General features: G+C 46.0%; 1 protein-coding gene across 1 annotated transcript; it reads right to left on the bottom strand.

The window, feature by feature from the left end:
• Window positions 1-1,843: 1,843 nt before the first annotated feature.
• Window positions 1,844-26,507, bottom strand: si:dkey-110c1.10 (unconventional myosin-Vb). The gene is made up of 34 exons (XM_024421365.2): window positions 26,160-26,507; window positions 25,285-25,395; window positions 25,009-25,177; window positions 23,835-23,979; window positions 23,424-23,580; window positions 22,993-23,218; window positions 22,750-22,863; window positions 22,538-22,650; window positions 22,185-22,453; window positions 21,974-22,055; window positions 21,708-21,848; window positions 21,228-21,359; window positions 21,032-21,115; window positions 20,580-20,729; window positions 20,288-20,385; window positions 19,951-20,037; window positions 19,400-19,726; window positions 19,096-19,252; window positions 18,151-18,390; window positions 16,770-16,994; window positions 16,582-16,675; window positions 16,348-16,496; window positions 15,966-16,187; window positions 15,736-15,836; window positions 15,532-15,631; window positions 15,309-15,417; window positions 15,072-15,194; window positions 14,849-15,000; window positions 14,488-14,574; window positions 13,676-13,799; window positions 13,229-13,535; window positions 12,681-12,855; window positions 12,392-12,472; window positions 1,844-2,558 (listed from the first exon to the last, which is right to left on the bottom strand). The coding sequence occupies exons 1-34, from the start codon at window positions 26,199-26,201 to the stop codon at window positions 2,397-2,399; spliced, it is 5,055 nt and encodes a 1,684-aa protein (XP_024277133.1). The 5' UTR covers window positions 26,202-26,507; the 3' UTR covers window positions 1,844-2,396.
• Between the last annotated feature and the right edge of the window lie 25 nt (window positions 26,508-26,532).

Raw genomic sequence — 26,532 nt, forward strand, 5'->3', positions numbered from 1 at the left:
CTCCTCTACAGCTCACTACACTGCCTCTCCTCTCTCCCCTCTACAGCCCACTACACTGCCTCTCCTCTACAGCCCACTACACTCCCTCCCCTCTACAGCCCACTACACTGCCTCCCTCTACAGCCCACTACACTGCCTCCCCTCTACAGCCCACTACACTGCCTCCCCTCTACAGCCCACTACACTGCCTCCCCTCTACAGCCCACTACACTGCCTCCCCTCTACAGCCCACTACACTGCCTCTCCTCTACAGCCCACTACACTGCCTCCCTCTACAGCCCACTACACTGCCTCTCCTCTACAGCCCACTACACTGCCTCCCCTCTACAGCCCACTACACTGCCCTCCCTCTACAGCCCACTACACTGCCTCCCCTCTACAGCCCAGTACACTGCCTCCCCTCTACAGCCCACTACACTACCTCCCCTCTACAGCCCAGTACACTGCCTCCCCTCCCCTGGGTTCTGGTCCATCTGCCCCAGGTATCAGACAGGGCATCAGTGACTCTGCTCAGAACCTGTGTAAGTAGCTGCTCTTGCCAATTACAACTTACTCTGGTGGTCCAGCTCCAGAAAGCACTGCATATAGTATCACCAATTTTTATGTGTGGCTCCCATATTTAAATGTGTGTACAATTTGACTCTATGCATCCAATCAGTACCGTTTCTAAGTAGATCAGTCGGTTTTGAGCAGTCCTATAATGTTTACATTGTGAGTTATCAGCACAAAGTGTTTTTGTGGAGTCGTGTAAATGTTGTTTTGAGACGGGCCAGGTTCTGGGGCAGTAGCTAGTAGTGACTAAATAACATGGAGAGCAGTGTCAACAGACTCAGCATAGAGAGGATCAACAACAGACTCTGTATATTGTCATTGTAAATAGTACTTCTGTACCAAACATATATGGTTATATATCTATAGAAATACATACACTGAATGAAGTGAAGCTGCTGCTACTTAGTCATCTTGAATCCTGCTGTGGCTGGGTAGTGGATGGACATCCATTTGAACTTTGAACTCCAATGGGAGATGGAATAGGAGTCTATAGGCTATGAATACACAGCCTCAGACTATTGCGTTGTCACTACATTAACGTACAGGTATAGCAGCTGTAGCAAGGAATGCAAATGGCACAATATCTTATTTATTGCTGTTGACAATGATACTGAGTACATTCGGTCACCGAGGCCATTTTCTTTCAGACAGACGTTCGGTGTCTGTGCTTTGAGGTAGAAAAGGAAATCTCACCCTTTCAGGTTGGCATGTATGTAGTACAGACAGGCACAGAGGCATGATACAGATATATAGAAGAAGCACAATGATAACCAGACAGGCACGCATGTACTGTCCCTGACACGCCCACACAGGCAGACACATTGGCCGTGTTCAAGAGCAACGATTGATCTACAAGTAATAATGAGTAGTTCATTAGGATGAGGCGATTTGTAGATCAGTCAGTCTGCAGTCACCGACTGCAATGTAGTCAATCTTGAACACGATCCCACTGTGATGCCAGCCTGTACATAGGAAGCAGTGCATGATGGGGGAAAAAAACGTCTTTCTTGTGCCCGCACGCGTTTATTTGACGTTATATTTTCCAATTGTTGTCTTCATTTATTTTGATATTTTAGTATTATTTTCTATTTTTCAGAGGTTTGTGAATATATAAATATGTATTACTGATGATGTGTAGTGGTACAAAGTACTCGCATGAGATCATTTTTTTTATACTGAAGATGTTTCTAATTTTTGTATTTATTCTGGTTGTTCTTCTTGAGGGTTGAGGTGGGGGACTGCAGCGTTGCTGTGTTTCTGATTCCAATAAAATGTTAGACAAAATCTGAACTCTTTTTCATAGTCTTCATTATGGGTCAGACATTAAGTTTAAATGATTGATCAGAGTGAAAAACATGTTAAGTTTACATTATACAATTATAAATTCTGATATCTGGAACTTATTACCAATTAAACAATATATTAAGCACACACTTCCAACGTACAACGTGTCCCAGTGGAAAACTACACATGGGTAGGCACTGAAGTATGTGGGATGTATCAAATAGGGAAATGTCAATCAGCAGACAGGCAATAATGTAATCTTAGTACAGATAAGGAAATCTATGTGTCCAAAATCCATATTCTGGAACAGATGAGAAAGAATCCATATGGCCATTCTAACAGCACAATAACCCTCGCAGGAAGAGTAGCAGTAAGAGTCCTATACTTGTGCTACTGAAAGAATGCCTGATACAGAATACTTATGACTGATCAAAAATGACATGTATTATTCACTTAGAATTACTTTGATATACTGTATAGCCTGCAGGAAAAAGACCAGAGGTAGCAGTACCAACACTTCAGAAAAGAGTGTAATCCACAGTGAATAACTACTGCTTCCTCTAAGGCCGTCGTAGGAAGGAGATTTTGAGGGAGTCTGGGATGTCCAGCTGGTCAGCGCGGACAGGCGGGGGTGGCAGGTAGGGGAAGGTGACGGGGAACACACGCCGTACATCCATCAGCAGCTGTGGAGGCTGACCGCCTGAACGCTCCTTCAGCAGAGCCTGATGGATGAGAGGAAATGATGACCGTAACACAACCACACTACTGGTAACCAGACCACACTACTGGTAACCAGACCACACTACTGGTAACCAGACCACACTACTGGTAACCAGACCACACTACTGGTAACCAGACCACACTACTGGTAACCAGACCACACTACTGGTAACTGGTAACCAGACCACACTACTGGTAACACAACCACACTACTGGTAACCAGACCACACTACTGGTAACCAGACCACACTACTGGTAACACAACCACACTACTGGTAACCAGACCACACTACTGGACCAGACCACACTACTGGTAACCAGACCACACTACTGGTAACCAGACCACACTACTGGTAACCAGACCACACTACTGGTAACACAACCACACTACTGGTAACCAGACCACACTACTGGTAATACAACCACACTACTGGTAACCAGACCACACTACTGGTAACACAACCACACTACTGGTAACCAGACCACACTACTGGTAACACAACCACACTACTGGTAACCAGACCACACTACTGGTAACCAGCCCACACTACTGGTAACCAGACCACACTACTGGTAACACAACCACACTACTGGTAACCAGACCACACTACTGGTAATACAACCACACTACTGGTAACCAGACCACACTACTGGTAATACAACCACACTACTGGCAACCAGACCACACTACTGGTAATACAACCACACTACTGGTAACACAACCACACTACTGGAAACCAGGCCACACTACTGGTAACACAACCACACTACTGGTAATACAACCACACTACTGGTAACCAGACCACACTACTGGTAATACAACCACACTACTGGTAATACAACCACACTACTGGTAACCAGACCACACTACTGGTAACCAGACCACACTACTGGTAACACAACCACACTACTGGTAACACAACCACACTACTGGTAACCAGACCAAACTACTGGTAATACAACCACACTACTGGTAACCAGACCACACTACTGGTAATACAACCACACTACTGGTAATACAACCACACTACTGGTAACCAGACCACACTACTGGTAACCAGACCACACTACTGGTAATACAACCACACTACTGGTAACCAGACCACACTACTGGTAACCAGACCACACTACTGGTAATACAACCACACTACTGGTAATACAACCACACTACTGGTAACCAGACCACACTACTGGTAACCAGACCACACTACTGGTAACACAACCACACTACTGGTAACACAACCACACTACTGGTAATACAACCACACTACTGGTAACACAACCACACTACCGGTAACCAGACCACACTACTGGTAATACAACCACACTACTGGTAACCAGCCCACACTACTGGTAACCAGACCACACTACTGGTAATACAACCACACTACTGGTAACCAGACCACACTACTGGTAACACAACCACACTACTGGTAACCAGCCCACACTACTGGTAACACAACCACACTACTGGTAATACAACCACACTACTGGTAACCAGACCACACTACTGGTAATACAACCTCACTACTGGTAACCAGACCACACTACTGGTAATACAACCACACAACTGGTAACCAGACCACACTACTGGTAACCAGGCCACACTACTGGTAACCAGGCCACACTACTGGTAATACAACCACACAACTGGTAACACAACCACACTACTGGTAACCAGGCCACACTACTGGTACCCAGACCACACTACTGGTAATACAACCACACTACTGGTAACCAGACCACACTACTGGTAACCAGACCACACTACTGGTAACCAGACCACACTACTGGTAACCAGACCACACTACTGGTAACCAGACCACACTACTGGTAACCAGACCACACTACTGGTAACCAGACCACACTACTGGTAACACAACCACACTACTGGTAACCAGACCACACTACTGGTAACCAGACCACACTACTGGTAACACAACCACACTACTGGTAACCAGACCACACTACTGGTAACCAGACCACACTACTGGTAACCAGACCACACTACTGGTAACCAGACCACACTACTGGTAACCAGACCACACTACTGGTAACACAACCACACTACTGGTAACCAGACCACACTACTGGTAATACAACCACACTACTGGTAACCAGACCACACTACTGGTAACACAACCACACTACTGGTAACCAGACCACACTACTGGTAACACAACCACACTACTGGTAACCAGACCACACTACTGGTAACCAGCCCACACTACTGGTAACCAGACCACACTACTGGTAACACAACCACACTACTGGTAACCAGACCACACTACTGGTAATACAACCACACTACTGGTAACCAGACCACACTACTGGTAATACAACCACACTACTGGTAACCAGACCACACTACTGGTAATACAACCACACTACTGGTAACACAACCACACTACTGGAAACCAGGCCACACTACTGGTAACACAACCACACTACTGGTAATACAACCACACTACTGGTAACCAGACCACACTACTGGTAATACAACCACACTACTGGTAATACAACCACACTACTGGTAACCAGACCACACTACTGGTAACCAGACCACACTACTGGTAATACAACCACACTACTGGTAACACAACCACACTACTGGAAACCAGGCCACACTACTGGTAATACAACCACACTACTGGTAACCAGACCACACTACTGGTAATACAACCACACTACTGGTAATACAACCACACTACTGGTAACCAGACCACACTACTGGTAAACAGACCACACTACTGGTAATACAACCACACTACTGGTAACCAGACCACACTACTGGTAACCAGACCACACTACTGGTAATACAACCACACTACTGGTAATACAACCACACTACTGGTAACCAGACCACACTACTGGTAACCACCACACTACTGGTAACACAACCACACTACTGGTAACACAACCACACTACTGGTAATACAACCACACTACTGGTAACACAAACACACTACCGGTAACCAGACCACACTACTGGTAATACAACCACACTACTGGTAACCAGCCCACACTACTGGTAACCAGACCACACTACTGGTAATACAACCACACTACTGGTAACCAGACCACACTACTGGTAACACAACCACACTACTGGTAACCAGCCCACACTACTGGTAACACAACCACACTACTGGTAATACAACCACACTACTGGTAACCAGACCACACTACTGGTAATACAACCTCACTACTGGTAACCAGACCACACTACTGGTAATACAACCACACAACTGGTAACCAGACCACACTACTGGTAACCAGGCCACACTACTGGTAACCAGGCCACACTACTGGTAATACAACCACACAACTGGTAACACAACCACACTACTGGTAACCAGGCCACACTACTGGTACCCAGACCACACTACTGGTAATACAACCACACTACTGGTAACCAGTCCACACTACTGGTAATACAACCACACTACTGGTAATACAACCACACTACTGGTAACCAGAACACACTACTGGTAATACAACCACACTACTGGTAACACAACCACACTACTGGAAACCAGGCCACACGACTGGTAACACAACCACACTACTGGTAATACAACCACACTACTGGTAACCAGACCACACTACTGGTAATACAACCACACTACTGGTAATACAACCACACTACTGGTAACCAGACCACACTACTGGTAACCAGACCACACTACTGGTAATACAACCACACTACTGGTAACCAGACCACACTACTGGTAACCAGACCACACTACTGGTAATACAACCACACTACTGGTAATACAACCACACTACTGGTAATACAACCACACTACTGGTAACCAGACCACACTACTGGTAACCAGACCACACTACTGGTAACACAACCACACTACTGGTAACACAACCACACTACTGGTAATACAACCACACTACTGGTAACACAACCACACTACCGGTAACCAGACCACACTACTGGTAATACAACCACACTACTGGTAACCAGCCCACACTACTGGTAACCAGACCACACTACTGGTAATACAACCACACTACTGGTAACCAGACCACACTACTGGTAACCAGACCACACTACTGGTAATACAACCACACTATTGGTAACAGGACCACACTACTGGTAACCAGACCACACTACTGGTAACACAACCACACTACTGGTAACCAGACCACACTACCGGTAACCAGACCACACTACTGGTAATACAACCACACAACTGGTAACACAACCACACTACTGGTAACCAGACCAAACTACTGGTAATACAACCACACTACTGGTAACCAGACCACACTACTGGTAATACAACCACACTACTGGTAACCAGACCACACTACTGGTAACCAGACCACACTACTGGTAACCAGACCACACTACTGGTAACCAGACCACACTACTGGTAATACAACCACACTACTGGTAATACAACCACACTACTGGTAACCAGACCACACTACTGGTAACCAGACCACACTACTGGTAACACAACCACACTACTGGTAACCAGACCACACTACTGGTAACACAACCACACTACTGGTAACACAACCACACTACTGGTAACCAGACCACACTACTGGTAACCAGACCACACTACTGGTAATACAACCACACTACTGGTAACCAGACCACACTACTGGTAATACAACCACACTACTGGTAACACAACCACACTACTGGAAACCAGACCACACTACTGGTAACACAACCACACTACTGGTAATACAACCACACTACTGGTAACCAGACCACACTACTGGTAATACAACCACACTACTGGTAATACAACCACACTACTGGTAACCAGACCACACTACTGGTAATACAACCACACTACTGGTAACCAGACCACACTACTGGTAACCAGACCACACTACTGGTAATACAACCACACTACTGGTAACACAACCACACTACTGGAAACCAGGCCACACTACTGGTAACACAACCACACTACTGGTAATACAACCACACTACTGGTAACCAGACCACACTACTGGTAATACAACCACACTACTGGTAATACAACCACACTACTGGTAACCAGACCACACTACTGGTAACCAGACCACACACTGGTAATACAACCACACTACTGGTAACCAGACCACACTACTGGTAATACAACCACACTACTGGTAATACAACCACACTACTGGTAACCAGACCACACTACTGGTAACCAGACCACACTACTGGTAACACAACCACACTACTGGTAACACAACCACACTACTGGTAATACAACCACACTACTGGTAACACAACCACACTACTGGTAACCAGGCCACACTACTGGTAATACAACCACACTACTGGTAACCAGACCACACTACTGGTAACCAGACCACACTACTGGTAATACAACCACACTACTGGTAACCAGACCACACTACCGGTAACACAACCACACTACTGGTAACCAGCCCACACTACTGGTAACACAACCACACTACTGGTAATACAACCACACTACTGGTAACCAGACCACACTACTGGTAATACAACCTCACTACTGGTAACCAGACCACACTACTGGTAATACAACCACACTACTGGTAACCAGACCACACTACTGGTAACCAGGCCACACTACTGGTAACCAGGCCACACTACTGGTAATACAACCACACAACTGGTAACACAACCACACTACTGGTAACCAGGCCACACTACTGGTACCCAGACCACACTACTGGTAATACAACCACACTACTGGTAACCAGTCCACACTACTGGTAATACAACCACACTACTGGTAATACAACCACACTACTGGTAACCAGAACACACTACTGGTAATACAACCACACTACTGGTAACACAACCACACTACTGGAAACCAGGCCACACGACTGGTAACACAACCACACTACTGGTAATACAACCACACTACTGGTAACCAGTCCACACTACTGGTAATACAACCACACTACTGGTAATACAACCACACTACTGGTAACCAGACCACACTACTGGTAACCAGACCACACTACTGGTAATACGACCACACTACTGGTAACCAGACCACACTACTGGTAACCAGACCACACTACTGGTAATACAACCACACTACTGGTAATACAACCACACTACTGGTAATACAACCACACTGCTGGTAACCAGACCACACTACTGGTAACCAGACCACACTACTGGTAACACAACCACACTACTGGTAACACAACCACACTACTGGTAATACAACCACACTACTGGTAACACAACCACACTACCGGTAACCAGACCACACTACTGGTAATACAACCACACTACTGGTAACCAGCCCACACTACTGGTAACCAGACCACACTACTGGTAATACAACCACACTACTGGTAACCAGACCACACTACTGGTAACCAGACCACACTACTGGTAATACAACCACACTACTGGTAATACAACCACACTACTGGTAACCAGACCACACTACTGGTAACCAGACCACACTACTGGTAACACAACCACACTACTGGTAACCAGACCACACTACTGGTAATACAACCACACTACTGGTAATACAACCACACTACTGGTAACCAGACCACACTACTGGTAACCAGACCACACTACTGGTAACACAACCACACTACTGGTAACCAGACCACACTACTGGTAACACAACCACACTACTGGTAACACAACCACACTACTGGTAACCAGACCACACTACTGGTAACCAGACCACACTACTGGTAATACAACCACACTACTGGTAACCAGACCACACTACTGGTAATACAACCACACTACTGGTAACACAACCACACTACTGGAAACCAGGCCACACTACTGGTAACACAACCACACTACTGGTAATACAACCACACTACTGGTAACCAGACCACACTACTGGTAATACAACCACACTACTGGTAATACAACCACACTACTGGTAACCAGACCACACTACTGGTAACCAGACCACACTACTGGTAATACAACCACACTACTGGTAACCAGACCACACTACTGGTAACCAGACCACACTACTGGTAACCAGACCACACTACTGGTAATACAACCACACTACTGGTAATACAACCACACTACTGGTAACCAGACCACACTACTGGTAACCAGACCACACTACTGGTAACACAACCACACTACTGGTAACACAACCACACTACTGGTAATACAACCACACTACTGGTAACACAACCACACTACCGGTAACCAGACCACAATACTGGTAATACAACCACACTACTGGTAACCAGCCCACACTACTGGTAACCAGGCCACACTACTGGTAATACAACCACACTACTGGTAACCAGACCACACTACTGGTAACACAACCACACTACTGGTAACCAGCCCACACTACTGGTAACACAACCACACTACTGGTAATACAACCACACTACTGGTAACCAGACCACACTACTGGTAATACAACCTCACTACTGGTAACCAGACCACACTACTGGTAATACAACCACACTACTGGTAACCAGACCACACTACTGGTAACCAGGCCACACTACTGGTAATACAACCACACAACTGGTAACACAACCACACTACTGGTAACCAGGCCACACTACTGGTACCCAGACCACACTACTGGTAATACAACCACACTACTGGTAACCAGTCCACACTACTGGTAATACAACCACACTACTGGTAATACAACCACACTACTGGTAACCAGAACACACTACTGGTAATACAACCACACTACTGGTAACACAACCACACTACTGGAAACCAGGCCACACGACTGGTAACACAACCACACTACTGGTAATACAACCACACTACTGGTAACCAGACCACACTACTGGTAATACAACCACACTACTGGTAATACAACCACACTACTGGTAACCAGACCACACTACTGGTAACCAGACCACACTACTGGTAATACAACCACACTACTGGTAACCAGACCACACTACTGGTAACCAGACCACACTACTGGTAATACAACCACACTACTGGTAATACAACCACACTACTGGTAATACAACCACACTACTGGTAACCAGACCACACTACTGGTAACCAGACCACACTACTGGTAACCAGACCACACTACTGGTAACACAACCACACTACTGGTAACACAACCACACTACTGGTAATACAACCACACTACTGGTAACACAACCACACTACCGGTAACCAGACCACACTACTGGTAATACAACCACACTACTGGTAACCAGCCCACACTACTGGTAACCAGACCACACTACTGGTAATACAACCACACTACTGGTAACCAGACCACACTACTGGTAACACAACCACACTACTGGTAACCAGCCCACACTACTGGTAACACAACCACACTACTGGTAATACAACCACACTGCTGGTAACCAGACCACACTACTGGTAATACAACCTCACTACTGGTAACCAGACCACACTACTGGTAATACAACCACACTACTGGTAACCAGACCACACTACTGGTAACCAGACCATACTACTGGTAATACAACCACACTACTGGTAACCAGACCACTACTGGTAACACAACCACACTACTGGTAACCAGACCACACTACTGGTAACACAACCACACTACTGGTAACCAGACCACACTACTGGTAACCAGACCACACTACTGGTAACCAGACCACACTACTGGTAATACAACCTCAACTGGTAATACAACCACACTACTGGTAACACAACCACACTACTGGTAACCAGACCACACTACTGGTAACACAACCACACTACTGGTAACCAGACCGCACTACTGGTAACCAGACCACACTACTGGTAATACAACCACACTACTGGTAACCAGACCAAACTACTGGTAACCAGACCGCACTACTGGTAACCAGACCACACTACTAGTAACAAAACTGCACTACTGGTAACCAGACCACACTACTGGTAACACAACCGCACTACTGGTAACACAACCGTACTACTGGTAACCAGACCACACTACTGGTAACACAACCGCACTACTGGTAACACAACCGCACTACTGGTAACCAGACCACACTACTGGTAATACAACCACACTACTGGTAACCAGACCACACTACTGGTAACCAGACCACACTACTGGTAATACAACCACACTACTGGTAACACACCCACACTACTGGTAACCAGACCACACTACTGGTAACACAACCGCACTACTGGTAACACAACCGCACTACTGGTAACCAGACCACACTACTGGTAACACAACTACACTACTGGTAACACAACTACACTACTGGTAACCAGACCACACTACTGGTAACCAGACCACACTACTGGTAACACAACCACACTACTGGTAACACAACCACACTACTGGTAACCAGACCACACTACTGGTAACCAGACCACACTACTGGTAACCAGACCACACTACTGGTAACACAACCACACTACTGGTAACCAGACCAAACTACTGGTAACCAGACCACACTACTGGTAACACAACCACACTATTGGTAACCAGACCACACTACTAGTAACACAACCGCACTACTGGTAACCAGACCACACTACTGGTAACCAGACCACACTACTGTTAACACAACCGCACTACTGGTAACCAGACCACACTACTGGTAACCAGACCACACCACAACCCTAGTGAAGACAGTCAGTATATGGACTTCAGACAGCCTGTGAGGGTGTAAAGAGGACTGTCGCAACAGTCACAACTGCCACACAATAATTATCACAGAATTTTCACAGTAAATGATTGTAATGTTTATGTGTCAATTAATCCCATAAGGGATGGGTTGCCAACTGGTGATTTGACACAAAAATAAAATGTCATTCATTCAGATGAAAATTCAATATGCCATGTTATGAGAAGTTTACATTATTGTTGTGTGTATTATGGTACTGTACCTGCACTGTGCGGATAAAATTGAGTGTCACCCTCTCCTCTAGGTCACTGTGAGGGGTGTACAGGGTCAGAATCTTCACAATCTGGAACAGAGACACAGTTAGCCCTGCAAGGATGTGTACATAGACATATACTGTATAAAAATAACATGGTTTTCTAGTGAAGGAAATAATGTTCACAGAATCATATTGGTTTTATTCTATTTAAATAATATCTACAACACTTTGAACATTTCACCCTGCCAATACCAGCTTAAAAACCACTAGTGTAGTAATAGTGATAAGGGGCTACCTGCTGGGTAGACAGGGCAGTGCAGGTGTGAACGAGGGCCTGTGCGTCAGCGTCTGTCTTCTTGCCCACTTGCAGGAGCTGAGCGGCCTGGATGAGAGGCTCCAACAGGGCCACAGCTCCCCCTGCCTGCAGCCCACGGGTCCGCAGCCACTCCTCCAGCAGACTCACATTATACCTGGCAGAACCCAGCAGAACAAAAAGAATGGAGTCAGGTCCAAAAGTCACCTGGTACTCTACTTGCAAACTGTCCCCTTTGGAAACCAACACTAGTGGCTCTATTCAATGCTGAAGCGTTACAGATTGCACGATAGAAATATAAAGGTCATTTCCGTTTGGTATGACATACACAGCGTTTACTGGGAATGCAGTCTAAGCCAACGCGCGGCGAGAACCTTGCCTTTAAATTTCAATTGGGCTTTAGTGCCGAACTTCCACAATACAGATTGAATAGAGCCCTAGCTTTATATTAGACATCTGGCTGCATATCTTTTACTGAAACTTGTTCCTGCTCAGGCCCTGTGTGTGTATGTGTGTTTCTGTCCTCTGACCGTATCTGCAAGCCGCGGCTCCAGCTACACATGTCCTTGCGTAGCAGCAGGCTGTTGAGGGCAGAGGCAGAAAGGAGGTGGGTGAGCTGACGGAAGGCCTGCTCCATCAGGGTGGGGGGTAGGGCCTGACGGGACAGGGCCGTGTGGAGGGCACCCAGCTCCCTCAGCACTGCAGCCATACTAGGGGTCTCCCCTGCATTCCTCTCTACGGCCCTGGGATCAGACCCCGCACGCTTCCTAAAGTTCCCCAGCTTTACCCCCGACCCAGACAGTCCTGGGATCATCTCACTCTCCAGCATGGCAGGAACTGTGGAGGGATTGAGTGGGTCAGGGGAACAGGAGCTACTGTTGAAGGGTTACGTAGTGGAATGAAAGCAAACTATGATACAACATTTAGTCGACTGGTTGGGTTGGTTTTGATATTGTTCTGGAGTTGGTCAGTCCTACCAATGATGGGCTGCAGGCGGGTTTCTGAGATGGACAGGAGCTGCTGATAGGCCTGGATACAGAGGGCACTCAGAGCACGGTTTAACTCACTCAGGTCAGAGGTCAACGGAACCAAATCCTCATCCTACAGACCAAGCACAAAAACTGTCTGTCAATCACATGTTGAAGTATGTATGTAATGGCTGTTGTTGCCATGAACTCAATAACTAGGGGTGTATTTCCCCGGTCAGCTTAAATGGCCATGAATAACTCCTGACATTATTTAGTGATAATAACTCCTGACATTATTTAGTGATAATAACATATGACATTATTTAGTGATAATAACTCCTGACATTATTTAGTGATAATAACATATGACATTATTTAGTGATAATAACATATGACATTATTTAGTGATAATAACTCCTGACATTATTTAGTGATAATAACTCCTGACATTATTTAGTGATAATAACATATGATATTATTTAGTGATAATAACATATGACATTATTTAGTGATAATAACTCCTGACATTATTTAGTGATAATAACATATGACATTATTTAGTGATAATAACTCCTGACATTATTTAGTGATAATAACATATGATATTATTTAGTGATAATAACATATGACATTATTTAGTGATAATAACTCCTGACATTATTTAGTGATAATAACATATGACATTATTTAGTGATAATAACTCCTGACATTATTTAGTGATGATAACATATGATATTATTTAGTGATAATAACATATGATATTATTTAGTGATAATAACATGACATTGGTAACATTTTGATGAGAGGTGTCGATGCCTTACCTGTTTGGAGTGCTGGGTCAGTAGGTCATTGAGAAGGCAGGCATTTTTCAGCCACAGTGCTGTCATGTCCACATCATTACAGTGTTTCTGATAGGAGGGGAAAACAAAGACACAACAAATGAATAAGAAACAGACCTGTAAGAGAGCCATGATTGAAAAGCAGAGAAGTGTGTGTGTGTGTGTGTGTATGTGTGTGTGTGCGTGCGTGTGTGTGCGTGTGCGTGTGCGTGTGTGCGTGCATACCAGCGTCCGTGCGTGCGTGTGCGTGCGTGTGTGTGTGTGTGCGTGCGTGCGTGTGTGCGTGTGTGTGTGTGTGTGTGCGTGCGTGTGCGTGTGTGTGTGTGCGTGCGTGTGTGCGCACTTTCAGAGCCCCCTTCATGGCAGTGACAGCAGCAGTGCAGAGAGAGCGGGCGCGGATTTGGTCTCCGCTACAGTCTGCCTGGCGTACACACAGGAACAGCACACTAGCAGCCAGGCCAGGGGGCAGGGAGAGGGCACTGTCCACCCTCACGTCTGGAACAAACACAGAGGTTTGAGGGCACATTCACGAATTATACAGATGGAGATAGGGTTAGGGGTCCTACCTGTGATGAGGGTCTTCATGAGCTTGGCCTCATCCCTCTTCCTACACTCCAGCAGCCCTGTGACAGTCCCAGCTTTGGCATGGGGGGCAGAGGAATCCTCTGTGGACTGGGAAAGCACTGGACCTAGGGGGACGAGCAAACAAGTATGATCGATATCGATGTGTCCCTCCACACATTTATTTTGTAGACATTTCGGTCAAGACATTTTTCAAGTATGTAGTTATGTGTTGTCCAGACCTGTCTGTGCCAGTAGTCTTCTGAGTGTGACTGTGTGTCTCAGCTCCTTCAGTTCTCTCCTCAGTCTGCAGACCTCCTGCTCCCTGGCTTCCACCAGTTCCACCAGGTACTGAACATTGAGCACACATGCAGGGCCATTATGACACGTTTACAGCGGTGATGCTCAAAGTAACAGAATCTGCACTGTAGTCCACCTGACGAGACCGCTCATACGAGACCCTACCTGCTGGTCTGCAGAGGGGGAGGGATCAGAGCACGTCCGTTTAGCCTCCAGCTCCGCCTCCTCCTGAGAGCGCTGGCTACGCAGCTGGTTCTCCAGGAACCTAACAGTTACACACAGACAGGGGGTAGAATATATGTGTATTCTTTAAATGATCAAATATAATGATATTGCTGTGAACGTATTGATCAGGGAATAGGGACTGACTTGTTGGCCACTCGTACAGCATCATAGGCGTGCCACAGGTCTTCTCCGGTCATCTTCCCGGCTGAGTCTTTAGCCACACCCATATTCTCCATCAAAGTGTCCTGGGTAAAGAACAGAGCACAGTCTCAGCCACAGGAGCCATATTGATTGATTGACAAGTAGAACTGAACCACACATCTCCTACTGATTCCCCGTTCGGGAGCCATCCAGAGGGAGGGAGGGCATCTCACCATGAGTGTGTCAGAGCTAAGCCAGGCCCTCCTCTCTGCGGTGGGGGACGTCACACTAACCCTCCTCACCTCCTCCGGAGAGGGGAAGGGAGGGAGGCCGAAGAAGGAAGGTGTGGCTGGGAAGGTAGGGGGCCCGGAAAAGGGCGGCGACATCGGGGAAGGAGATGGGGGCTCCATGATCAGGCTTTGATTTGAATCTGTCCGTCTGTAGCCCTTAGAGTGCTGCATCGGTAACACAGAGAAATATCATATTTTTCAGCGAGGTTGAATATTATAACCTGGGTATCTCTCAACAATGCTACATTGATACGTCACATAGGCAAAACAGAAAGGCCGGCACCCAGGCTAGTGGAATATGGAGTTGAATATAATGTGTGAGTACCTCAGTGAGCATGCTCATTTCCCGTAGGTTTTCGTATCTCTGCTCCAGCCTGGTGAACTCTCTGAGCAGACCCTGGTACTTCCTCCTCTCCTCATCCAGCTCTGCTGTCAGAGCTTTACCTTCCTGGGCCACAGCCTGTACTACACTCTCTGGATGCACAGACATAAAACATAGGATTCAAAGTAAATTGAGAGAGAAGCACTGAAAACAGATACCTGTTATGAATAGACCTACCCTCCTGAGCTGTCTCCTGCTCCAGTAATCGAGTGGTCAGATCCTCCTTCTCTTTCCCCAAACAGTCCCTCTCAACCCGCAGGACCTGCACCTCCTGTAAACAGAGAAAGAAGAGAGATCTTAAATACCACTATTCTGCAGAAAAACATAAGAGCTGTTTCGGATCCATTAGGACCAACAAGACCTACCTGTGTGAGTCGTAGGATCTCCTGGGCTGCTTTCTCCTCTGCCCTCCTCCTCTCCTCCGTCTCCTCATCTGTGATGGCGGTGCTGGGCTGAGACTGCTGAGTCTGGAGCTGGGTCTCTAACTGGTACTCCAGCTTAACTAGCGCCCCCCGCAGGGTGTCCAGCTCAGTGTTGTGGGCCTTACGCTCTGCCTGGAGGGTCTCTCTCAGAGCACCGCTCTCCCTGGCCTGGACACACACACATAAACACACACATAAACACACACATAAACACGCACATAAACACGCACATACATAAACACACACATACACACACATAAACACATACATAGATAAACACACACATAAACACACACATACATAAACACACACATACACACACACACAAACACACACATACACACACATAAACACACATACATACACACACGTAAACACACACATAAACCCACACAAACACACACACACATAAACACATACATAAACCCACATAAACACACACATACACACACAAACACACACAAACACACACATAAACACACACATAAACACACACATACACACACACATACACACACACATAAACCCACACAAACACACACACATAAACCACACAAACACACACACACACACACACACACACATAAACACACACACAAATACACACATAAAACACACATAAACCCACACAAACACACACACACACATAAACCCACACAAACACACACACACACACACACACACACACAAACACACACATAAACACACACATAAACCCACACAAACACACACACATACACACACACACATAAACACATACATAAACCCACATAAACACACACATACACATAAACACATACATAAACCCACATAAACACACACATACACACACACAAACACACATAAACACACACATAAACCCACACATACACACACACACACACACATAAACCCACACAAACACACACACACACACACACACACACATATAAACACACACACAAATACACACATATAAAGTACACATAAACCCACACAAACACACACACACATAAACACACACATAAACACATACATAAACACACACATAAACCCACACATACACACACACACATAAACCCACACAAACACACATAAACACACATAACGGTCCACTTCTGTATTATTCATTTTGCACATTTATTTTTTCCACTCTGGTTGTACCAAAACCTCTAAACAGTTCATTAAAATTCATCAGCCCCCTAGAAACACCTGGTCTCCTCTACCCATCCAAAACCACCCATCTTCTTCTAAGCCCACTCACCATCCCCTTCTCAGGCTTCTCCACCCTTCTACACCTCTACCCATCCCTTTCTCATCACCTTCCATGACACCAGCATCTCACCTTCTGGTCGGCCCTGAGCTGTAGCTGCATCAGTTTGACCTCCATGCCCTTGTTGAGTTCTCTGAACTTCTCCACCGAGCGAGCCTCTGCCTTCAGCTTCAGCAGCTCCCTCCTGGCAGCCCGCCGCCTCACACAACACTGCATCAACACTATGGCGGCCCTCACCCTCCTGTAAGCAAGGCGGGCCAGCCAGCCACGCACTGCAGACTGGAGCAACACCGCAGCCCGCTCTGCCACCACCTGGGGAGGGAGAGGATAGAAGGGATGCATTATATTATTGCACACAGTTATGATTACAGTTATGATTAAGGACACTGAGTGTACAAAACATAGACTGACAAGGTGAATCCAGGTGAAAGGTATGATCCCTTATTGATGTCACCTGTTGAATACATTTCCATCAGTGTAGATGAAGGGGAGGAGATAAAGAAGGATTTTTAAGCCTTGAGGCAAGGATTGAGCGTGTGTGCCATTCAGAGGGTATGGTAGTAGGTGCCAGTCAAGTAGTAGGTAGTGTCAAGGACTGCAAAGCTGATGGGTATTTCACCCTCAACAGTTTCCCGTGTGTATTAAGAATGGTCCACCACCCAAAGGACATCCAGTTAATTTAACACAACTGTTGGAAGCACTGGAGTCAACATGGGCCAGCATCTCTGTGGAATGAGAGAGTCCATGCCACAATGTATTGAGGCTGTTCTGAGGGCAAAAGGGGACGCAACTCAATATTAGGAAGGTGTTCCTGTACACTCAGTGTATCAGGATAGTCTAGAATCTGGATCTGATATTACTGAGGAATAGTTCCTGGGGCTGGAGCCCTGCCGTGACTTATCTCTGGAGGTTCAAGTTATCACATGTATGAAATGCATTTTATATTTAAGCTGTAAATAAAAACATTAGATGCACTGATAAAAAGATTCTGGGGCCTTCGTGCCAGCGTTTCCTCACCCGTCTGTATTGGCGTCGTGCTAGCGAGCCCCTGGTGAAAGCCTGGATGGTGACGGTGGCCTCGCGGATCATCAGAAACATCTGTCTTATCGCCACCATACGGTATGTCTTCTGGATGATCAGCGCTGCCTTGGTGTAGCGCAGAAGGTCTGCCAGCCTAGATCACACAGATCAGAACAGTCGCTTAAATAGTTGGACAAATGTAGGTAGCCTACTGCTGAGACACACTGTACTATATGACAGTATGAAGTGTAAAGCAGATTGACGTGCTGTTGTGTCACATAGTCAGTCATTCTGCTCTCACCGCCTAGCCAGGGCTCCTCTTGTGTATCTCTGGATGGTGAGTGTTGCCCAGCGTGTCTTGATGTATCGCCTGCGGCCCAGCCAGCCTCTGACCCAGCTCTGGATGATCACCCCGGCCGCCCTCAGTCTCTCTGCCCTCAGCCTCTCCAGCAGAGCCACCTGCCCAGCACGGAAGAACACCTTGGTCTTCCCAAAGCAATACTGTTCCGGGTCTGGAATGAGCTCCGGCAGGGCCCTCTGGCACGACGCCTGGATCTGTTCCTGAGTCTGAACCCCACCCCCGCGCAGTAGCACCCGGTACCGGCTGAAGAACTCTGCATAGGTCCACCTGGAACCAAGATGGTGGAAGGAAGAGAGGGACACATTTTCACAGAGTGAGTACAAATACTCTTGAGATCTTTAATTGTGCGTTTTTCATAAATGTTGGTGGCTACAGGACAGATACAGTGTTCTGCATCGGTGAAATAACTATGCTACTATGTATTCATTTTCTGTGATGGGTTTATCTGTGAATATTCCAGAGGTGAAGCTGATGTTAAATGTGCTGTGTACCTGGATGGGTAGCCTGCAGCACTGATGCGTATGGTCTCTAGCACCCCACAGGCTCGCAGCTGCTGGACGGCCCTTTTAGGGTCAAACCTGAGAGGGGAAATCTGCTTAACACGCTGCACACACACACACACAAACCCCTACTGACAATATTGATATTATACACACAACACAACACATAATACACACTGCACACCCAACAAACACAGATAACATACTGTTTATCATACTACACACACACCTCTCTCCACATAATACACACTGTTTAACACACCGCACACACATGCCTCCCCCACCACAAACCGCACACACATGGCAGGAGCACAGGGGTCTTACTCACATAAAAGGCTCTTTGAGGTCATTGGGCTTAATACAGCGGATGTAGTGAGGGGTGGTGCTGTTCAGAGTGTCCATCAGCAGCTGCAGAGACTGACGGAACTGTTTGAAGAAACATGGAGGAACACACAAACTCACACTCCTGTCCTACAGTCCATAGGACATACAACAACATGCAACGAGCCATGGATGAAGTAATACAGACATTATTACTTCAAACAAATACATTCTGTCTACTGTTAAAAGCTGGACACGAATGGTGTTGCTTGGCCACGGCAGGGGGAGGCATACAGTACCTGGAAGCCCACAGTGAGTTTGTGTTCCCGCTGAGCTCTCATCCCAGGGCCAGAGCGCAGACTGCCATTGGGCAGAGAGGACTTCCCCTCTGAGAGGGACAGACTGCCCCCTACTGGCTTCTGCTGGAACAGCTCAGACACCAGCTCAGACTGACAGAGAGACAGGCAGGGTTACAGTATGTTAATAAGGCTTCATCTCTCCCTCTACTGTCCTCCATTTCACCCTAGGATCTTGATCTCAGCCTAGATTTCACCCCAGTCCGACAAAAGTGGACAGCTGAAATCTGGTTCCTCAGAGAGCCTCCCTCAAATTCCTCTACTCTTCAGATGCACTCAAAACTGACAGGGAGGTAAGAAAAGTGAGCCAAGACTTCTGACAGGGGAAGCTGCAGATCATCACTGTGTGAATGCAGATCATCAGAGTTGTAATTTAAAACATTGACCGGTGATACCTGACTGGCTCTTAGGATGTTGATGGGTTCCTCAAAAACTGTATCCCGGTTCTTGTCTAAAAACCCATCACATTCATATTGGACCTGACAAACAAAATAAAAAAGTTTAAGTGAAATACTTTACAGCAACCAGCACATTCTGCAAACAGGTCAAACTGAAGCATCTAATATACTCTGGCTAATATAACTAGCTCACCATGTCAGCAAAGTGCAGGATGATGAAGGCAGTGTTGGACATTCGGGGTTTGCGGAAGTGTGGACTGGGGTTGTTACTCTGATGCTGATCATACAGCTTCCTAGCCCAGCTCTCCTCTGAACCTTTGGGCATCTGATCAAGGAAACAGACACCATGGGAGGTAAAGTTTTTCTGGATCAATGTACATTTGATAAATCTTCTGTTTTTTATATAAATACTTTGAAGTTTGACTTTCAGTAGGAGAAAAACATTTCTGGCAGGACTTGCTTTTGTTTTATATATACATATATCTTTTTTTAAATTGTTGGGGATCAAATCCATCACAAGGCGTTCATGGCTTGTCAGTGCACTCAGTAATGATTTAGATGCATATCCTGAGTACATGTACTTATTGTATTTCAAACCGGTTTGGACACATGAACACAAACCAGACACAACACAATGTGGTCTTGATAGAAACCAGGACTGTGACTGACTGACCCTGCACTCCTCATCCAGCAGGTCGAGCAGGCCCAGCTGTCCCTCGATGAGAGCGATGCACGGCTGGTTATCACTGAACTCTATCCTGCTCCACGGCAGCTCCTCACGGACATACTCCTCCTGCTCCAACTGGAACACGTGCTGCATGAGTGAGGGGAGGAGAGGGAGACCAAGGGTTACCGAGGGGACATGAGGATAACAAGTTCATGGACACAGACTCACATTCATATTGATGTCCAACCCCCCACACACACTTGGTGACTCACCCTGTTGAATTGCTGCTGCAATTTCTCATTGGCATAATTTATACAGAACTGTTCAAAACTGTTCCTTTCAAACGTCTCAAACCTGCCAAAGAGAAATGGACAAAAAGGGAAATCAACATGTTAATAATGTGTTGTTACTACAGTCATTACAGTAATTACAGGTATAACAACAACTTCATCTAAGGTGTGACCCCCTGCCCTTTCTACTCACCCATAGATGTCCAGCACCCCAATAAATGACTTGGGCTTCTCGCTCTGGGCTCGAAGGGCTGAGTTGAGCCGGGTCACTGTCCAGGTGAACAGCTGACCGTACACATGCTTGGCCAGGGCATCCCGGGCCTCTAGGGACTGCTGACCAGGCATGGGCTTGACCAGCATCTCTCCCCCTACTGTCAGCCTGCGGTGGCACAGCCAGTGGGCCATCTGGGTCCTCTCCACCCCCAGCAGCTTGGAGAACACCGACAGGGAACGCTCCTCCCCCTGGTTATGGAATATTTTAACAAATTATGTGAGAGTTTTAGGGAAATACTGAACAAAAATTTAAGAACAAACAAAAAATCTTACATCAATGTAACTTCGATCACCACCTCTCCCACTGGCCTGGATGTTGACATTGCCCAGGTGCAGAACAGCTGCAAGGATCCTGAAGAGCTCCATCTGCTGGTCCGGAGGCACACCTGGAGGAGTACACACAACACCGGCATGTTCAAACTGCATACCACTACAGTCAGAGTAAACATGTTAGCATAGACGTGTTTAATGTAGAAGCTGTATACCTAGAATGGTGAAAGCATTGCGAGTGCGCTCCAGATCTACTACATCATCAGTGCCTGGGATCTGCATGGAATCTTCCCCTCCTTGGTTCGTGTAGCGGAACGTTTCCGCACCACCTACAGAAACACACATCAAAACACGTAAGGAACACATTCTGAAATACACGGCTAGACCCATTGACGTTCATCTGTTCCCTGCTGTTGACGTTGTAATAAGTTCCTGAATACATTGCGGTCCAGTCTCACCCAGTTTGAGGACTCTCATCTCTGGCAGGTCTCTAGAAGCACACAGCTGGTAGAAGATGTGGTAGTTTCTCTCCTGTGACGCCTGAAAGACGACTCGAGACTTCTCCAGCAGGTACGTCCTCATGTTGGCCCCAATGATGTCCCCCTTCCGTCCGAAGCCGATCTCAATGTACTTCCCAAATCGGCTACTGTTGTCATTGCGTGTAGTCTTAGCATTCCCAATGGACTAAAGAGTAAAGGAAAGAATTACAAATACGATACATTACACTGTTTTAGCTATTACCTTTACAACTGAATACTGATATAATACAGTACTCATTTTCTATATGCAAAATACATGTTTTTTCCAAAATCACACTCTTCAAAAAAAAAAAAAATGTGAGTGAACCGCATTGCAGGTTAAGAGAACTCATTCACCCACATGTCAGTACCTCCATGATGGGGTTAGAGGCCAGTACTCTCTCCTCCACACTGGTCTGCTGGGCTGCTCCCCCCACCACAGCAAAGTAGCGCATGGTGAACTTAGCAGAGACTGTTTTCCCTGCTCCAGATTCCCCACTGATTATAATGGACTGGTTCTTCTCCTCCCTGCACACATAGACAACTACCCTCTTAATAATCTTGTCATGTACAGAGCTATTTGTCACACAGGGCAACTAAAGAGATCCGATCAAAGGCTCTCTCGTGTCACTGCTATTTTGTCTGTATAGAGCTCTTTACAAAGAACAGCAAACCTGGCTCAAGGAGCAGGCAAAACGACAGTGTTTTGAGGTAACAAAGGGCATATAAAATGGAGCCCAAAGACTAGGGTGACCCCTGGCCCTTGACCTTTAACCCCTGACCTGGTCATGGTGCGGTAGGCCTCTTCTGCCACAGAGAAGATGTGAGGCTCCATGTCAGCCATGTCCTGCCCACTGTAGGCATCGATCACTTCCTCTCCATAGATGGGCAGCTGGTCATATGGGTTGAGGGCCACCAACACAATCCCTGGAATGAGCAGTTGGTGTGAATGACCAATGGTTTAAAGTACTTGAGTAAAAATACATTAAAGTATTATTGAAGTAGTTTTTCGGGGTATCTGTACTTTACTACCTATATTTTTGACAACTTTTACATTTAGTCCACTACATTGTATAATGTACTTTTTACTCCAGACATTTCCATGACAACCAAAAGTACTAGTTACATTTTGAATGCTTAGAAGGACTGGAAAATGGTCCAATTCAGACACGTATCAAGATAACATCCCTGGTCACCCGTACCGCCTCTGATCTGGCGGACTCACTAAACACACATGCTTTGTTTGTAAATTAAATTATGTCTGAGTGTTGGAGTGTGCTCCTGGCTGTCCGTAAATTAAAAAACCAAGATCGGGCTGTTTGGTTTGCTTAATATTAGGAATTTGAAATGATTTAAACTTTTACTTTTGATACTTAAGTATATTTATAACCAAATACTTTTAGACTTTCACTCAAGTAGTATTTTATTGGGCAATTTTCACTTTTACTTGAGTCATTTTCTATTAAGGTATCTTTACTTTTACTCAAGTATGACAATTGGGTACTTTTTCCACCACTGTAAATGACAGTGTTATTAATCGAATAAAAGGAATCTGTAAGAATACAAGATATTATTATTTTTCCTGTGACTTTTTATATATCAAAACTACTTTGATTATTGTTTATGTCTGCAACATATCACAGCAATCACATAAGATGCATGTGTTCTCAGGTTAATGTTTATTTAGCATCTTATGGAGAACCAATTTGTATGACGCCAAAGAGAGGAGGCCATGTCCCTGTGAACTTTACACCTAGTAAAGATTATGTGGCCATGAGGCCATAATCATAAAAGCAGGAGCACACAGGAGCGGCATATATGTCCACTGGCAAAACAGCATCTGAAGAAAGACCTCCACCCTTGATCTCTTTCTGTCTCTCTCTCCATCTCTCTCAACCTATTCCTCTCTCTGTCTCTCCATCATATTTCCTCTCTCCCCCTCTCTCTGTTCCTTACCACAGTAGGTGTAAATGCTGCTGTAGTCCAGGAATCGGACTCTCAGGTTGTGTAGAACAGCAGGCTCGTGCAGGAAGCTGAGAGCAGTGAGGTCATTCTCCCCCTCCAGAATATCAGGGTTCGCCAGAGGGGGGAGGCCAGAGGGTGGCGCCACTGGGTACTGCACCTCCTAGAGGGGTGGCACATTAAATATTTGTCATTATCAAATGCTTATACAAGACCGACTAACAATACATCTACAGTATGCCAGCTGTTGACTGTGTGTGAGTGTGTCACCCTGCCATCGCTGATCTGCAGCACCACATTCTCATCTCCAAGGTTGTAGTCCTTGAGGAGCTTGGCTGATACCCACACTGCCTCTGGGTCAGGTACCCACACACTGGCACCCTGTTATAGAAATAAACGTTATCACAAACGTTGAGCTCCTTGAAGAAACCCAGTGAAAAGTAAGCATGCATTGAGGGGGATTTCCTGTACTAATGACCAACACGCCGTGGCTGTATCACTTTCACACCAGGTGGACAGGCCCAACTGCCAGTTGCCCAAAAACACAGCTGTAGAGGATAGTATTACATCACACAGGACACTATCTGTTCTACTGCTCTACAGTCTGTCATTACTCTGTGCGCCTTCTACTGTTACACTGCCAGGTCCCACCCAAGCAAGACATTTGTCGTCCATCAGCACAAAACACCCTAAATGTCGTTAAGAATTAACGTCCGTCATCCCTCTCTGTCTCATCTTGGATTACTCATTATGTTCTTGCAGATCTATCCCAACACACAACACTTCCTGTGCAATATGATATTGTGTGTGTCATTGCTAGAAGAGTCTAGTTCCTTGAGCATGGGCATTTAAAGCATTTCCAGTTATTACATATCTATTACTAGATGATGCCATCGTGATACATACATAAGGTAGCCAGCAGGTAGCCTAGTGGTTCAGAGCGTTAGGCCACTAACTGAAAGGTTGCTGTTTGAATCCCAGAGCCAACTAGAAAACAAATCCCAGGTCCAACTAGAAACATCTGTCAATGTGCCTACCTTTGGGCAAGGTACTTAACCCTCTGGATAAACTATGACTTTGTTGAAAATAAACTGTCAAAAAAGAAGTCTACTCCGCTATTCAGACATACAGGCGTAAACACTTACCTTGGCGTACAACTCCATAGTTCCAATCATAATCTTTTCCATATATGAACCCTCTACCTGCAAAAACCCTGACCAATTTCAGAAGGGGTCTCCTAAATCACTCAAAAAGGCAACAAGGGTATCCTCTCCGAGATAGTTGGTGTCCTCCTCCCCTATGAGTGTGTTCAAGCACCGCTCTGTCCCTTTGCACTTTGTTCTGTTTGACACTGACATGAAAACCCCTGAGAGGCAGCAGTCAGGTTAACTGTTAATCTCAATGAGGTGATTGAGATGGAAGTATTTACAAGCACTTCTCTTCTACGATCTCATTCACAGCAGCAGTTAGCCTGAAGCTGTGGTGGCCTTCTCAGCACTGTTAAACGCATGTAGTAGT

Source organism: Oncorhynchus tshawytscha, linkage group LG05, assembly GCF_018296145.1.
Source record: "Oncorhynchus tshawytscha isolate Ot180627B linkage group LG05, Otsh_v2.0, whole genome shotgun sequence".
Taxonomy (NCBI): Eukaryota; Metazoa; Chordata; class Actinopteri; order Salmoniformes; family Salmonidae; genus Oncorhynchus; species Oncorhynchus tshawytscha.

What these genes read in the sequence shown, in the direction of transcription:
- si:dkey-110c1.10 (XM_024421365.2), bottom strand. Translation starts at nt 26,201, where the DNA reads ATGGAAAAGATTATGATTGGAACTATGGAGTTGTACGCCAAG. An exon ending in TCCTGCACTTTGCTGACATG is followed by an intron (nt 21,116 to 21,227) that starts GTGAGCTAGTTA and finishes TTTGTTTGTCAG; the next exon opens with GTCCAATATGAATGTGATGG. An exon ending in AGCTCAGGGCCGACCAGAAG is followed by an intron (nt 16,995 to 18,150) that starts GTGAGATGCTGG and finishes GTGTGTGTCCAG; the next exon opens with GCCAGGGAGAGCGGTGCTCT.